At 35.2% G+C, this 17,498-nt stretch overlaps 1 protein-coding gene across 1 annotated transcript; it reads right to left on the bottom strand.

The window, feature by feature from the left end:
* Window positions 1–4: 4 nt before the first annotated feature.
* Window positions 5–17,463, bottom strand: LOC107725515 (N-acetylglucosamine-1-phosphotransferase subunits alpha/beta-like). Its single transcript, XM_016534792.1, has 14 exons — window positions 17,177–17,463; window positions 16,848–16,933; window positions 16,473–16,592; window positions 14,759–14,809; window positions 10,385–10,581; window positions 10,056–10,120; window positions 7,681–7,815; window positions 4,778–4,939; window positions 4,476–4,655; window positions 4,113–4,283; window positions 3,333–3,456; window positions 2,989–3,195; window positions 1,734–2,776; window positions 5–187 (listed from the first exon to the last, which is right to left on the bottom strand). The coding sequence occupies exons 1-14, from the start codon at window positions 17,306–17,308 to the stop codon at window positions 5–7; spliced, it is 2,856 nt and encodes a 951-aa protein (XP_016390278.1). The 5' UTR covers window positions 17,309–17,463.
* Between the last annotated feature and the right edge of the window lie 35 nt (window positions 17,464–17,498).

Genomic DNA, 17,498 nt, shown 5'->3' with positions numbered 1-17,498 from the left:
TCTATCAGAAGGTTCTAGAGACACACCACAGCCATGTGACTGCCAGCATGCAGCCAAACTCCTGCGATGATGAGTTTGCGATCAGGTTTCCCTCAAAACAAGTTTTATCACTTGTCACAAAGCTGTTTACAAGCAGAGGGTCTTCATTGTTACCGTTCCCATTCCTCCAGTTAATGCCAAAAGAAGACTGCAGAGAGTCAAAATAGTTATCTATCAATAGCATTTACACAGAAAATGTGTTTCCAGGAACACCATCACTGCTTTGCCTGAAAGAAAAGGCCTTCTTCAGAAGTGTAGTGACACTGCCATCATCACATTAAGAAAAAACAACCTGCAGAACCAAAATAGTGAAGGGGGGAGTGTTTGTGTTTATAGATGCATATTTTATGTACAATATAGACAACAGGCTAAATCAATGGTTAAAGCTTAATTAGTTAATGACGTAATTAGTTAATATTTTATTACAACAAACTATTCTGAACCAAAAACCTAAAACAAAAATTTCTGCGTATTTATAACCAAGACATTATTTATGAATAGATTTTCCAATCGAGGACATCCCCAAAGGGACAATTTGCTAGATTTAGCTTACTTCTGGTGACAAATTTGTCCCCAACCTATAACTAAGTAGATTCCCCACACACACTTCACTGGCAGTATTTCTTGTGTAACAGTGTGTGCATTGGACAGAGGTCAAGGGAGAGCTTTCATCAACATTGCAAACAGGCTAACACACACTATAAATACAAGCCATCTCTCAACACTCAACTTCTCGCTCACTCTCTCTCTCCCTTTCTTTATCTGTTCCTCAGCTTCATTCTTTGCTATATTACCTTATGTGACCCACATTTGGATTAAAGACACATACAATACTAAAAGGAAAAAAAACCTACAGAAGACTCCCCCATCGTTCCGATTGGAATACAATAATGAGCAGAACAAGATATGAAAGGAAAGTTGTGGAGCTGTGGAAATTTCTGTTAGAAGGAGAGAATAGGACAAAAAAGTTTAAGATAAGAGTTACAGAGGGTATATGCAAGTGAAAAAGCAAACAAATACAAGAACAAAAGAAAGCAGCATGAATGAAAGCAAAAATGAACAAGAATGAAATCAAGCGGGGCCACAGAAAACTTCCAATGGCACTGCAGGATGATATTAATAATTAATTATAATAATAAAAATATTTATTTATTTATTATTTATTTGTCTTATCTATTTATATAACAAAAAATAATATATAATTACCTATCTATCTATCTACTAATATTAACATTTATATTAATACTATTTATATTTAATATAAATATTAACTTTATAAATATAAATATTAACTTTAACATAATTAAAATGGAAAACAACAAAATTACATTAAACTATTTTTCTCTTCAATATCTAGTTTTAAGAATAATACATTTTATTAATGTATAATATTAAGTTTAACTGACTTAAAATGTATTTTCCCCCTAAATAAGTTGTTTTGCTTTTTTTAAAGAACATACGGATCTTGCCACTTCTGATTTTTTTTTTTCTCTATCAACATTCCCAATTTTAAATTAAACAGCATTAATGTTTTGGTTAAAATATTACATTAAAGGTGGTAAATTACGTAATTTTTTTTTTACATCTCAAAAGCTGACATTTTTACAAGGTTGTGTAGACTTTTATACCCACTGTATGTGTGTATATGTATGGGAGGCCTTCAGTTAAAAAAAAGTTGTAGAACCATGTCTCACCTCCAGCAGATCCTGAAAGAACTTCCTCTTCTCCCATGGAAGGAAACCCCGGTCCAAGCTGGAGATGTAATACTGGCGTTTACGACCCACTGGCCGCCCGCGGAGATGGGCTTCATTTTCTGAATCTCTCTCTTTAGACAAGTTCCCCATCAGGGTGCTGAGAAGCTTAGATGCGAGGGGTTTCTCTATGCCAAACAATCTTGATTGAGCCTTCGGTGTAACACCATCAATCTGAACTGGGACAAGAGACAGAGCAACACCTGGTTCCAATTCAGAGTGTTTGTTTCTTTCCTCATCTTCATTTGCTCGTTTCACCCTCACTGCTCTTTCATCCTGATGTTGACTGATTACAGGAGGCTTCGGGTCTTCATTCGAGTGTTTTGCTTGTATGTCCTGGTCTTGTTTTTCAGAGTCTTTATTGTTTAGTAAAAGCTTAGCTTTGTCTTTGTACGGCCCCAGCAGCACTGCTTTGGTCAAATTAAAGCCTTTAATAGTAATGTCACCTAATATTAGCTTCTCGTTCAGCTTCTGTAACTCAAGCTTCACTTCCTCAGGCAAAAGGGATTCATTTAACGCAGGCACCTGTACAATCTCTACACCGCCATGGGCTTTCTCTCTAACTCTTGGGCCTTGTTTTTCTTTGGGAACCTTTTCAAACATGACCACTGGTTCTGGGGTCACCACGGTCAGTTTGGGCTCCTCGTCTTTCTTCTGCACCGGATCGGATATGTTTGATTTGGGGAGCTCTCTGGTATCCACGGCTACAGAGAAAGTCATGGTGAAGTCGTGGTTATTGGCACTCTGAAAGGTGATGTTGTAGTGGATCTGAGTGGCATTGTGTCCGGGCAGCAGCAGCAGGTGGATGGTCTTCCATTTGTTGGCGACAGAAGTGTGACGGAGCGCTGGGTTATCAGCGACCTGTGCTTCGGACACGCGGTTAGCCAGGCTTGAGAAGCTAAAATACGGTCGGAGCTCTCCCTGAGGCAGGGTGTAAAGCGTTTGGTTCCTCCGAAGGACGACACGGTGCAATTGGTTGAAGTTATCTTATAAATGCACAAACAAACAGAAAATAAGTTCAATCAATTCCTACTAGACTTAATAAGAAATACTCACGTGGTTGTCAACCAGGGGGCCAGGAAACATTGAGTTCAACATTAAAGGCTCGCAAAAGCCTTTATATATATATGGGTCTGTTGTGTTAGAGAGTGGAGGGACTTTAGGTCAAAACTGTTGAGAACAACTGGTCAAAACTCACCTTGTCCGCAGTCGCCGACATCGAACCCACATGCAAGAACGTTGCACGCCTGGTCACAGAATTTATCAGCCAACCAAGAGTTAGCACAGCCTTGGTTACAAAAGGACATGCCCCCCAATCCTCCGAGACCACCGCCGAACTGCCAAGGCTGCCCGCCTCCAATCACAGCACCGCCCACTCCTCCAAAACGACTGCTGCCTGCAGTGCCTGCAAGGACAAATAAAGAAATAATGAAACAGATATAAAGATGGGATCAGAAACATGCAATTGGTTCAATTTAACCTGAGGGTGAGTGAATAATGACAGAATTTTAATTCTGGGGTGAAATGATGGCGTCAAAGTACCTTGACAGTCTCCTCCATCCCAATCACATGCAGAGTTGTTGCAGGCCTTGTCACAGTAGCCGTCTTTGATCCAGGAGCCTGGGCAGCCCTCAGCACAGTTTGGTACAGGCCAGGTGAGATACACCTGTGAACAGAGAAAACATCTCAGGTGATTATCAAGGCCAAATGAGTTGTAATGGAAAGATTATTCGTTTAATAATATAAATCACTTCCCTTCAAAAGTTCAGATTTTTTAAACTTTCTTTTGCTCACCAATACTACAAAACCAAAACTGGTCTCTACTTTAATAATATTTTAAAATATAATTTATTCCTGTGATGCAAAGCTGAATTTTCAGCAGCATTAGTCCAGTCTTTAGAATCCCATATCCCTTCTGAAATCATTCTAATAAGATCATTTGCTTCTCAAGAAACATTTCTAATTATTATTAATGTTGAAAACAGTTGTGCTGCTTTTTGTGAAATCCATGATACATTTGTTTCAGGATTTTTCCCTTTTATGAATAAAAAGTTCAAAAGAACATATATTTGAAATAGAAATCTTAAAGGGTCTTTACTGCCACTTTTGATCAATTCAATGCATTTCTTTTGAATAACAGTAATCATTTCTTTACAACAACCCAAATATTTTGAACAGTAGAGTATGCATTCATAGATCTTTTGTATGTATGCAAATTTTCCCTTTTAAATGTACATTTTACTTCAGATGTGCATAAACTGTTAGACATGCTGTTCAAATAAACAGTCTTTCTTACGGAGACAGATAGGCAGTCTTTCTGACCTTTTGACCTTTAGAGTGGCTGTAGAAGTCATCAGGCCACACATCCTTGCCAAACATGACATCATCATTGAGGTAGATGAACTTTTGAGAGAGTCCTGGGATTCGGTGAATGTGAGTCTCTATGGCAGGAGAACTGAATGTAGGCAGGTGGGTCTGGTTCTGAAAAATGTCCTGAGAGACAAACACAAAACGACAACAAGACACACAAGACTTTGTCAATTACTGTAGGTTTTACATAAATACACCCAATATTAGTAATAGAATGCATTACAGCACACGCTAATAAACAAGGACGTCCCTTTTGGAGAACGTTTAGAAATGTAAGCAGTCTTTACTGGTTATCCAAGGGTTTGCAAAGCTCACCTGGTGAGTAACCACTGAAACACGTGGGTTATCTAGGTTTAGCCAAGACGGTATCTGTCCATTGGTTATGATAAAGATGTGCCGCACCCATGGTGCGTGTTTTTCAATAGAACGTAGTGAATAACGCAGCTCCTCATTGTCTTCAAAGCGACTGGCAGAAACATCCTCATCCTGTTTAGACTGAAAAAGAGGAAGACTGCTTATTACGAAGTTATCTATTCATATTTTTTTTTAGTTAAGTGAACGCTTATCGAGCACACATTGGCTTACATTTTTGTGTGAAATTACAGTAAAATGTGCACCTGTGAGATGGCGCTAAGGTCCCAGAACAGGTATGCCGGACTGACTGTGAGCTCTTTTCCTTCCAACGTCAGGTTCTTCTTGGCCTGCTGGGTGAGGTCAGTAAAATCCTGCACTGTGTTTAGGTGGAGAAGAGCAATACTGGCCTCCGAGTACAGCTGCAACTGAGATAAATACATATACAAACAGTCACCCAGCAAGCACAGACTATTTAAGCAAATAAGCAAAGCTGCTTATTTGCTTTTTTACTTTTTAATTGCTGCTTATAACAGCTCCACAATCTGTGCCCTTTTCAAATCATTCCCATGCCACTGCTAAATCTACAGTAATAATACACACACACGTAGTAAACTTTTGGATGATGTTAATTTTCCCATCATTTCTAACTTCCTCTATCAGAAGGTTCTAGAGACACACCACAGCCATGTGACTGCCAGCATGCAGCCAAACTCCTGCGATGATGAGTTTGCGATCAGGTTTCCCTCAAAACAAGTTTTATCACTTGTCACAAAGCTGTTTACAAGCAGAGGGTCTTCATTGTTACCGTTCCCATTCCTCCAGTTAATGCCAAAAGAAGACTGCAGAGAGTCAAAATAGTTATCTATCAATAGCATTTACACAGAAAATGTGTTTCCAGGAACACCATCACTGCTTTGCCTGAAAGAAAAGGCCTTCTTCAGAAGTGTAGTGACACTGCCATCATCACATTAAGAAAAAACAACCTGCAGAACCAAAATAGTGAAGGGGGGAGTGTTTGTGTTTATAGATGCATATTTTATGTACAATATAGACAACAGGCTAAATCAATGGTTAAAGCTTAATTAGTTAATGACGTAATTAGTTAATATTTTATTACAACAAACTATTCTGAACCAAAAACCTAAAACAAAAATTTCTGCGTATTTATAACCAAGACATTATTTATGAATAGATTTTCCAATCGAGGACATCCCCAAAGGGACAATTTGCTAGATTTAGCTTACTTCTGGTGACAAATTTGTCCCCAACCTATAACTAAGTAGATTCCCCACACACACTTCACTGGCAGTATTTCTTGTGTAACAGTGTGTGCATTGGACAGAGGTCAAGGGAGAGCTTTCATCAACATTGCAAACAGGCTAACACACACTATAAATACAAGCCATCTCTCAACACTCAACTTCTCGCTCACTCTCTCTCTCCCTTTCTTTATCTGTTCCTCAGCTTCATTCTTTGCTATATTACCTTATGTGACCCACATTTGGATTAAAGACACATACAATACTAAAAGGAAAAAAAACCTACAGAAGACTCCCCCATCGTTCCGATTGGAATACAATAATGAGCAGAACAAGATATGAAAGGAAAGTTGTGGAGCTGTGGAAATTTCTGTTAGAAGGAGAGAATAGGACAAAAAAGTTTAAGATAAGAGTTACAGAGGGTATATGCAAGTGAAAAAGCAAACAAATACAAGAACAAAAGAAAGCAGCATGAATGAAAGCAAAAATGAACAAGAATGAAATCAAGCAAAAACTAAATAAGGCAAGTAAGAACACACAAAAAAATCAAGAAACAACAAATGGAACAAACAAAAGCAAAAACAAACCTTTGCAAGCAAGATAAAAAAAAAATGAAAGAAACTAAAACAAGCAAAGCTGAACAAAAGCAAACTAAAGTGAATGAAAACATAAGAGTTACAGAGGGTATATGCAAGTGAAAAAGCAAACAAATACAAGAACAAAAGAAAGCAGCATGAATGAAAGCAAAAATGAACAAGAATGAAATCAAGCAAAAACTAAATAAGGCAAGTAAGAACACACAAAAAAAAAACAAGAAACAACAAATGGAACAAACAAAAGCAAAAACAAACCTTTGCAAGCAAGATTAAAAAAAATGAAAGAAACTAAAACAAGCAAAGCTGAACAAAAGCAAACTAAAGTGAATGAAAAAAAACTAATTAAAAAGTCAGACAAGAAAAAACTAAACTAAGCAAAGACAAACATAAGAAACAAACAAAAGCAAGAACAACCTTTTGGAAGCAAGAATAAATTAAAGAAAGCATAGACTAAAACAAGCAAAGTTGTACAAAAGCAAGAACAAATGAAAGCAAACAAAAGTGGTTGAAAACTAAGCAAAATCAAACAAAAGAAACAAACAAAAGCAAGAACAACGATATGCAATCAAGAATAAATGAAAGTACCCTAACCAAGAATGAACACAAGAACAAACAACAGCATGAGCATATACAAACAAAATCAAGGAAGAACAAAAACAAGCAAAGGTAAACAAAAGCAATCAAGAAGGTAAGAGTGAAAGAAACAAATTAAAGCAAAGAGAAAAGAAACAAACTAAAGAAAATATAAACAAGAGAAAGAACAAACAAAAGCAAGCAAGTACAAAGCAAAGAAATGAAACAAGCAAACAAATAAAATATTTTAAGATATACAAAGCTCTGTGGGGAAACAGGAGAGGCAGAGATAGAAGGTCATCTAAACCCTGAAGCCTTTTTCTAGCGCAGGCTGGCGCCAGGCCATTTCAAACAGTTGTTGTACTGTTAACCCCCCATCAGTCCGCTCAAGTGTCACTGTAATACCCTGAGCTCTTATCACATGACCGCAGACAGCAGGACGGAGCCCAAACATTGCCCTAACCATGAGATAAACACTGAGATCCACAAAACACTGATTATTATTTTATAGATCAATGGATGGGCAACGGTTATGCAGCTCGACAGCAAGTAATAGTTCAATAAGACAAATATAGTAACTTCATTGGGGTTGCTGATGGATTAAGGCCTTAAAATTTCTCTGCAAGACTCAAACTGGAAATACACAGCCAGCTGTGTCTTTCTAACGGATCTTGTATGCCACCTTGTGGTCATTTCGAACACTGCATTCTACTGATTGTCTAATTTGAGAGGTTTTACCTGTTTGATTTTACTGGTCACCACAGCTGGTAGTTTGACCCTGAGCTGCTCAGTTTCCTTCAGTGACGCTGGGAACCCGCTCAAGTAGGCCAGAGTTTGCATGCGGACCAGCCCCGGAGCCTCTTTATCAGTCGTCTGTCACAGAAACACACGTTTAGACTCCATAAGTTTCACAAGGATTTGTGTAAAACAAAAAAACTTTGCGTTTCACACACATAAGATGTAATCCATTATAATAACATGTGAGTGTCAAATAAGGGTCACCTACAAAATGTACAGTGATGTGGGTTGCCAGGAACAGGCTCAGGAATGCTAATAAAACATTCATCAAAAGGAAATTGTAAAAAAAAAAAAAAAAAGTTCCTCTTGTTGGTTAAAGCATAACCGTAGACATCATACAGCAGACATCACAACAACAACAAAAGTTCCCTTTTCTGTGAATGACTTTGATTTGTAAAAGCAGCGTGGGATTTAGGTTTTGTACTGTGTTTTACTTAAATTTAGGTGTGGGATATTTCTGCTCATGTTCCCACTTTTTAGAAGGTGACATACAAGAAACAAAATGGCAATCCATTGTTTTTGCGATTTTTGATTTGATTATCAAAATCAGTGTACTTTTAGTATTATTTATATACTTTTGTAGTATTTATTAATATTTTGAATGAGCTTTTATTTGTATATTTTCATTTTAGTTTTAATTTTAATATTTTGTTAAATGATTTTGTAATGTTTATTAGTTTTTTTCTTAGCTATTAGCTTTAATTAAATTACATTTTTATTTCTGTTTTTGTAATTTTAGTACTTCAACGTACTTAATTTCAGTTAGCTGCCAATGCAACATTTCTAATGTTTTTTTGTTTGTTTTTTTTTAGTTTTCTAAGTTTCTGTGATGTCATATATCCGCATTTTGGTGAAGCTGGAATTTAAAATGTCCGAGTGTCGTTCTGTTCCAAGAAGCAAGCTGGAATTTCTAACGCTCAGATTGACATGGAAAGCAGAATTAGTCAATAAGAAGTGTTAGTACAGCAGTTATTTTTCTCACCAGATAACCTCTGTTGATGGAGTGTGTCAATGCATCCTTCAAAGCATCTGTATGGGCTTTTTCAGCTGCAACAGGACATAAAACTAATGTTAGACTAACACTGAATCAGTTAGTGGACAATAAATGTTGAAGTATATAAATGTTGAATGTATGTAATTCTTAAGAGACTGCTTATATGAATAATATATTTACCAATTATAAATTTATATTATATAAATAATTATATTTTTATTCCCAACTTCTGTTTAGTGTGAGACAGCATGTGAGTCTACACTATACAGTATGTAGAGTCATACTCTATAAAGGTGAGAAGTAGGTCATAATTGTACCTTCACTGTGGGAGTGGAAGAGAAGAACAGACACGCTTGAGGAGGGGTGGAGAGGTTTGGACACCTGTAAGAGTTGTTTTGCAGTGGAGAATGCTACTGAAAGTGTTGGCAGCTCCTTCAATGTGATGTTGGCAGGAAGGGATGGGTCCAGCACCAGCACAGGACCCATGATGCAGTGAGACAGCAGACATTCTGGCCTATCACAGGGCACACAGACTGAATTAAAGCTTTGATCTAGAGCAGGGGTTTTCAAACTTTTTGGAGCCAGGGACCCCTTATAGGGGAGAGGATTTTCCAAGGACCCCCTCATAATTATAACAGTGTTTAAGGCTAAAGTTTAATGTGGGTAGGAGGAATGAACATAATATGAATGTTTTATTGGTGCAAATGGTCTCCATTGTATACGTACTTTTTAATACTACAGCATAATATAATTAAATTTACCATATTTTCCGGAAAGTTGCACCAGGTCAGGGGGCAAAAAAACAAAACAAAACATAAGTTGCATCAGTGTGTAAGCCGCATTTTACTATTACTTTCAGAAATAATTTAAATACTGAATAGGTCTAAATAAAACGAATGTCAGGGGGAAAAAACATTATAAACACTAACATGAATTTTACTTCCCCTCACATTTGTATATTTTCATTTTAGTTTTAATTTTAATATTTTGTTAAATGATTTTGTAATGTTTATTAGTTTTTTTCTTAGCTATTAGCTTTAATTAAATTACATTTTTATTTCTGTTTTTGTAATTTTAGTACTTCAACGTACTTAATTTCAGTTAGCTGCCAATGCAACATTTCTAATGTTTTTTTGTTTGTTTTTTTTTAGTTTTCTAAGTTTCTGTGATGTCATATATCCGCATTTTGGTGAAGCTGGAATTTAAAATGTCCGAGTGTCGTTCTGTTCCAAGAAGCAAGCTGGAATTTCTAACGCTCAGATTGACATGGAAAGCAGAATTAGTCAATAAGAAGTGTTAGTACAGCAGTTATTTTTCTCACCAGATAACCTCTGTTGATGGAGTGTGTCAATGCATCCTTCAAAGCATCTGTATGGGCTTTTTCAGCTGCAACAGGACATAAAACTAATGTTAGACTAACACTGAATCAGTTAGTGGACAATAAATGTTGAAGTATATAAATGTTGAATGTATGTAATTCTTAAGAGACTGCTTATATGAATAATATATTTACCAATTATAAATTTATATTATATAAATAATTATATTTTTATTCCCAACTTCTGTTTAGTGTGAGACAGCATGTGAGTCTACACTATACAGTATGTAGAGTCATACTCTATAAAGGTGAGAAGTAGGTCATAATTGTACCTTCACTGTGGGAGTGGAAGAGAAGAACAGACACGCTTGAGGAGGGGTGGAGAGGTTTGGACACCTGTAAGAGTTGTTTTGCAGTGGAGAATGCTACTGAAAGTGTTGGCAGCTCCTTCAATGTGATGTTGGCAGGAAGGGATGGGTCCAGCACCAGCACAGGACCCATGATGCAGTGAGACAGCAGACATTCTGGCCTATCACAGGGCACACAGACTGAATTAAAGCTTTGATCTAGAGCAGGGGTTTTCAAACTTTTTGGAGCCAGGGACCCCTTATAGGGGAGAGGATTTTCCAAGGACCCCCTCATAATTATAACAGTGTTTAAGGCTAAAGTTTAATGTGGGTAGGAGGAATGAACATAATATGAATGTTTTATTGGTGCAAATGGTCTCCATTGTATACGTACTTTTTAATACTACAGCATAATATAATTAAATTTACCATATTTTCCGGAAAGTTGCACCAGGTCAGGGGGCAAAAAAACAAAACAAAACATAAGTTGCATCAGTGTGTAAGCCGCATTTTACTATTACTTTCAGAAATAATTTAAATACTGAATAGGTCTAAATAAAACGAATGTCAGGGGGAAAAAACATTATAAACACTAACATGAATTTTACTTCCCCTCACTCCAAATCATTTAAATTTTGTGACATTCATAACAGAACAAAAATAAATGAATATATATGTATATAAAAAATTTAATTATAGTGCCGATCATTACAAACAACATTAATGAATGAACATTAATGAACATGCAAATTAATGAATATCGATTCATATGTACTGCATATAAGGGGATACAAATCTTTTGTTGAATGCCTTTTTCAGCACCATTTTAAACTTTTCTTGTCTTAAATTCAATATTTGCTTGCATCCATTAATATTCACTTGCGTGTATACTTATACGAGTATCAATAAAAATTTAAAAAGGATGCAAGTTATTAATTTCGGATTTTAAAAAAATAGTGTTTCACGTCTAAACATTTATTCAAATGCAAAACTTAAGAATAAGCAAGCAGGTATGACCTGCAATACTCTTTTGAAAAAGAAATACATGTATATTTATTAAAGAGCCATACAGGTACCTAGTGGGTAAAACATGGCATTACACCACAAAAAAAACTTTAATTTGCCTCTTTGCATTGGAATTTAAAACCATTTATTCTATTTTAACCTTAAATACTACACAAATTGTAATATAAATAATAGAAATATTAGAAAAAATATTTTAAGTGGTCATTAATGGATCATAATTATTGCACAAATAGTATTTAGCACCAAAAGATCTCCTCAAAATATTAAATAAATATTATTGAACTAAAATAAAGAACATATATTTAACTAAAAAAATAGTTAAGGTGTATGGTCACATTATAAGTAAGGAATTCCTGAAGGTTAAATACAAGAAAAACATATTAATGTTGCCTCTCCATCACTCTCCAGAATAAAATGATACAGTAAATGTCATTTATGGTATTATACATATAATTTATTCTATTATAAATCTATTATATACTGTTGTACTCACTTTTTATATTATTCACTTTACTACAACTTGTACTACATATACTTTTTAATATTACATATCACTTTTACTGTGCACTGTATCAGTGCATAATATTTTACCACTGTAACTGTAAGTTTTACTGGATCCATAAAGGATTATCAGTTGCATTTGTTATTGTTTGTTGTGGAGTTTATCTGTATAGAGTGCTATCAAAATAAAAAGCAGACTACCAAGAGTGTCACTTTTTGATTTGTATTCGCTGGTTTTATTCAATGTTCTCAATGATGGAAAATTATTAGTGCTTAAAGATGTATTATTTTGATTTTCTTCCAGTATTTCAAAGGGAATGAGCTGTGTTCTGACCTGAAGCACAAGAAAAGCTAAAATGTTGGGGTTGAAGACAGAGAAAGCAATGAAACAACTTAATTTCATTTAATGTACCTTAAAATTACAAAACATGTATATGTAACAGTTATAGTACATTAACATTAGAATTGTAAACCGAAAAAATCAATCAAATCAACAAGTGAGACAAGTGTGAGTTTTCACAATTTCTTACGAAAATTAATAATTTTCCAAACCTAACTAAATAACTGGAGGCAGAGTTATTTTTAACTCCATGTGGATCACAAACCTCTGAAATCGGTTGATAAATGTAAACGTTATCGTGTTTTTATCCAGAAAAAACCGCAGCTCCCCGTTTACCTCCATTTATTTTTAAGGCAGTCTTGCCCTCACAAACATGGCGGACGCGTTGACGTATCGCAGCAACGGCTCAAAGCGGCCAATGAGGCGTCTAGGTATTTATATGTCTATGGTTACCACCGTCGAGCTAGGTGGGCGTGGCTTCAGCAACCAGCTAAAGGTGGGGCCTTTTTGCCCATTTTCGATTATCCGGGAGTGACGCGCTGCCAAGATGGCGACGGCCGGCTCCGCCCACTTTAGGCTTCAAAAACCTCTTCAGGAACCTACGGGTGACGTCACGGACACTACGTCCATGTTTTTATACAGTCTATGATTAAAACTTACAAAATCTGAAAGCTGAGACTTTGTTTCATATCACAAGCAGAGGTGCCAATTTGGCGTGAGATTTACATGGGCGGCGTGAGAGCGTGAGACAGAGCCGTCTTGGTCTCTGTGAACTTCTTACTAAAATGAAGAAAAACTCTGCGATACTGTCTACTTGTCAAACAGACATGAGAAATATATTTAGCTATATAAACCTTGAAGTGCCCGCTTTTAAGTGTTTGCGCTTTGCTTATTTGACATTAATGCATTATATAAGTCACTTTGGAATATAAATCATAGCACGTTTCAGAAGATAAAAAACGCGAGTTGCAGTCCGGTAAATACGATATAGCAAATTATTTTGCGGACCCCCTGGCTTTGCGTCACGGACCCCAGTTTGAAAACCCCTGATCTAGAGCTAATCTTTATGAGAGATACAGCCATTCACACTATTATTCTGCAGTGCAGCAGCTGCTTTTGACACAGGAAAACTCTGGTGGCATAAAAAAACAACTGTGGCTGTGACAAAAGCCCTGGTTGCTACGAAACAGGAAATGTATAAACCGCACAATATTTAGTTTGCTTCATGTCCTGCAGACATGTGAATAGGATAAGAATGAAATGAACTTTAGCTTATTTACTTATTTAAAACACTCACCTTCCCTTAGGAGCTTCAGTTATTTCAGATGCATTTTTTCCAAGACGCTCCCTAAAAAACAGCACATAAAACCCTTTTAAACATCATTAAGCAACTTTTGCTATTCTGACATTAACAGTACTGTCAGCACTGAAAAATAAAGATGGGAGTGTCCCACCATACTAAACATACTAAAATACAGGACACAATAGATTCTGAATAGAAACTGCACCCACAAATATTATATCTGCATTTTTATTTGATTAGCTTTGGATGCATGTGGATACAGTGCACAAATCTCTAAAAGCCACGAGATGTTAAACCTTTTACCCTTACTCAAAATTCAATATAATCTTTGTTTTTGCAATAGACAGGTGTGCAATTAAAAATATGTTATTTTGAATAAAATAAAACATTAAATACAATAAATTTGTGGTAGTAGAAATCCTGTTCAAGAAGTAAAAATAAAAAATAATAGTAAAATTAAATTAAAAATTAGGATTTTTTTCTTTATGATTTAATAATCAATTTATCAAACAATTCAATTAATACCATCAAATTATCACCATGCAGAATGTGGCAAAGCATGTCATTCAAAATGCATTGTTTTGAACAAAATAAAATAAATGAATACAGTACTATGATTAGTAGTAGTTGTGGTAGTAGTAGTAGTAGTGGAAATAATAATGATGATAATAATAATAATAATAATCCTGATCTAAAGTAAAAAGAAACATTATATATTGTTTCCTTTATTATTTAATAATCCATTGTCATGCAGAATGTTTAAAACCTTGTGCAATTCAAAATACAATGCTTTGAATAAAATAACAATAAAATAATAAAATGTATAATAATAATAGTAGTAGTAATAACAATAATTAGTTGCAGTCCGGAAAATACGGTATAGCAAATTATTTTGCGGACCCCCTGGCTTTGCGTCACGGACCCCAGTTTGAAAACCCCTGATCTAGAGCTAATCTTTATGAGAGATACAGCCATTCACACTATTATTCTGCAGTGCAGCAGCTGCTTTTGACACAGGAAAACTCTGGTGGCATAAAAAAACAACTGTGGCTGTGACAAAAGCCCTGGTTGCTACGAAACAGGAAATGTATAAACCGCACAATATTTAGTTTGCTTCATGTCCTGCAGACATGTGAATAGGATAAGAATGAAATGAACTTTAGCTTATTTACTTATTTAAAACACTCACCTTCCCTTAGGAGCTTCAGTTATTTCAGATGCATTTTTTCCAAGACGCTCCCTAAAAAACAGCACATAAAACCCTTTTAAACATCATTAAGCAACTTTTGCTATTCTGACATTAACAGTACTGTCAGCACTGAAAAATAAAGATGGGAGTGTCCCACCATACTAAACATACTAAAATACAGGACACAATAGATTCTGAATAGAAACTGCACCTACAAATATTATATCTGCATTTTTATTTGATTAGCTTTGGATGCATGTGGATACAGTGCACAAATCTCTAAAAGCCACGAGATGTTAAACCTTTTACCCTTACTCAAAATTCAATATAATCTTTGTTTTTGCAATAGACAGGTGTGCAATTAAAAATATGTTATTTTGAATAAAATAACAAAACATTAAATAAAATAAATTTGTGGTAGTAGAAATCCTGTTCAAGAAGTAAAAATAAAAAATAATAGTAAAATTAAATTAAAAATTAGGATTTTTTTCTTTATGATTTAATAATCAATTTATCAAACAATTCAATTAATACCATCAAATTATCACCATGCAGAATGTGGCAAAGCATGTCATTCAAAATGCATTGTTTTGAACAAAATAAAATAAATGAATACAGTACTATGATTAGTAGTAGTTGTGGTAGTAGTAGTAGTAGTGGAAATAATAATGATGATAATAATAATAATAATAATCCTGATCTAAAGTAAAAAGAAACATTATATATTGTTTCCTTTATTATTTAATAATCCATTGTCATGCAGAATGTTTAAAACCTTGTGCAATTCAAAATACAATGCTTTGAATAAAATAACAATAAAATAATAAAATGTATAATAATAATAGTAGTAGTAATAACAATAATTCTGTTATAAAGCAAAAACAAACATTATGATTTTTATTTCTTTTAAGATTTATTAACCCAGTAATCAAAATGGTTAAATAAATACAATCAAATTTCCACCATTCAGAATGTTATAAACCATGTGTAATTCAAAATACATTGTTTTGAATAAAATACAAATAAAATTATAAAATAAATTAATAGTAGTAGTAGTTGTAATCATTTTCTAAAGTAAAAAAAGGTTTTAATTTCCTTTATGATTTATTAACCCATTAATCAAATGGTTAAATAGATTCCATCATATTCCCACCATGCAGGATATTGTGAACCATGTGTAATTCAAAATACATTGTTTTGAATAACATAAGAATAAAATAAAATACCAAAATAAATCAATAGTAGTAGTAATAGTAGTAATAGTAATAATACTGTTTTAAAGTTTAAAAAAAAGGACACATTATGATTTATTTTCCTTTCAAGCGGTTACACACAAGTACCATCAAATTTCCCCTCAATCCCAATCTCTCCTCCGATGAGGATAAATGTGACCCTGGACCACAAAACCAGTCTTAAGTAGCACGGGTATATTTGTAGCAATAGCCAAAAAAACATTGTATGGGTCAAAATTATCGATTTCTTTAAAGGTGATTTTCTCAATATTTTGATTTTTTTTGCACCCTCAGATTCCAGATTTTCAAATAGTTGTATCTCGGCCAAATATTGGAAAGGAAAGCTTATTTATTCAGCTTTCAGAAGATGTATAAATCTCAATTTCTAGAAATTGACCCTTATGACTGGTTTTGTGGTCCATGGTCACAGATAAATACTACACTAACGTTGTCTGTGTGTGTGTGTTTTATGGCTGGGGTACCTCAAGGCCTTCTGTTCGTCTTCCAACTGCTGTCTCACAGCACGAAGATCCTTCAGCAGGTCTGTGTCTGTGCCGTTTACCCAGGTGTAAACCACATCAATGGGCATCGGTAGGCAAAGCCTGGAATTATACAAGCATATGAAGCAAGGCAGGTACGTGATTCCAGGAACATATATATGAAAAGATGTATTCTTTAAAATCATGCATTTAAAAAAAATTAAAATCACAGTAATGACAGACTGACATATCAGCTGAATTTTAGTCATTCTCAAATAATAAGCATGAGATAACTGTGCCCCTTTAAAGAGTGATCAGTTAACACAGCACTTTATTACTGTGCATGAATGAAGCTGGTTTCATTGATCTGCTGCTCACCTTGTCTGAAAGGACTTTCCTGCAACATTATCTCTGTAGGAATCAAACAAGACATGGTACTGATCTCGACTCCACTCTACCACAACCTGCAAACCAAACCAAACAAAACCAGCCAGCCAGTTAATACACAACACCAAACACTTACTAAAAGTGTCTAAGTTTGATTTGCAACCACTATGTAACAGGTAAGAGTCAGATTGCACAATCAGCTTTGATCAGTAATCAGTGATTGACACAGTATGCAAAAATAAGAGGATACATGCATGGCCTGAATGCGAATCTCATGAAGACAGTATATTTTGGAATTTTACCCTAGTTAGCGTACATACCTCTCCAAACTGAAAAGCAGACACTATCATGAGGACTAGTCCTCCGAAGCACAGGTACAGTCCATAGCGATGAGACAGACAGGTGTATGTCTGCCGCTGCAGCAGTTTAAGCACCGAATTAATGATCAACATGACTCTCCCCGGCCATCAACATCTCCTCCTCCATAAACACTTAATGAGGACACATGTTTCCTTTGGTGAAATTAAAAATAGCTTCATTACACTAAAACATACTGTCACATGATCGCATGCTAAACAATCAAACGCTGTAGTTCCTCATTGGTAGTGATCAGGTGATGATGGCATAGACGATATATATATA

The sequence above is a fragment of the Sinocyclocheilus rhinocerous genome, unplaced genomic scaffold (assembly GCF_001515625.1).
Source record: "Sinocyclocheilus rhinocerous isolate Xijiao unplaced genomic scaffold, SAMN03320098_v1.1 scaffold153, whole genome shotgun sequence".
NCBI classification, from domain to species: Eukaryota; Metazoa; Chordata; class Actinopteri; order Cypriniformes; family Cyprinidae; genus Sinocyclocheilus; species Sinocyclocheilus rhinocerous.
This window is presented reverse-complemented; position numbering and strand designations above follow the sequence as displayed.

Excerpts from the sequence above, each read along its gene's own strand:
- LOC107725515 (XM_016534792.1), bottom strand. The coding sequence starts at position 17,308 with ATGTTGATCATTAATTCGGTGCTTAAACTGCTGCAGCGGCAGACATAC. Across the intron at positions 4,284-4,475 it reads TTTCAGTGGTTACTCACCAG|GACATTTTTCAGAACCAGAC; the intron begins GTGAGCTTTGCA and ends TTTGTCTCTCAG. Across the intron at positions 188-1,733 it reads TCTTTCAGGATCTGCTGGAG|TCTTCTTTTGGCATTAACTG; the intron begins GTGAGACATGGT and ends GACTCTCTGCAG.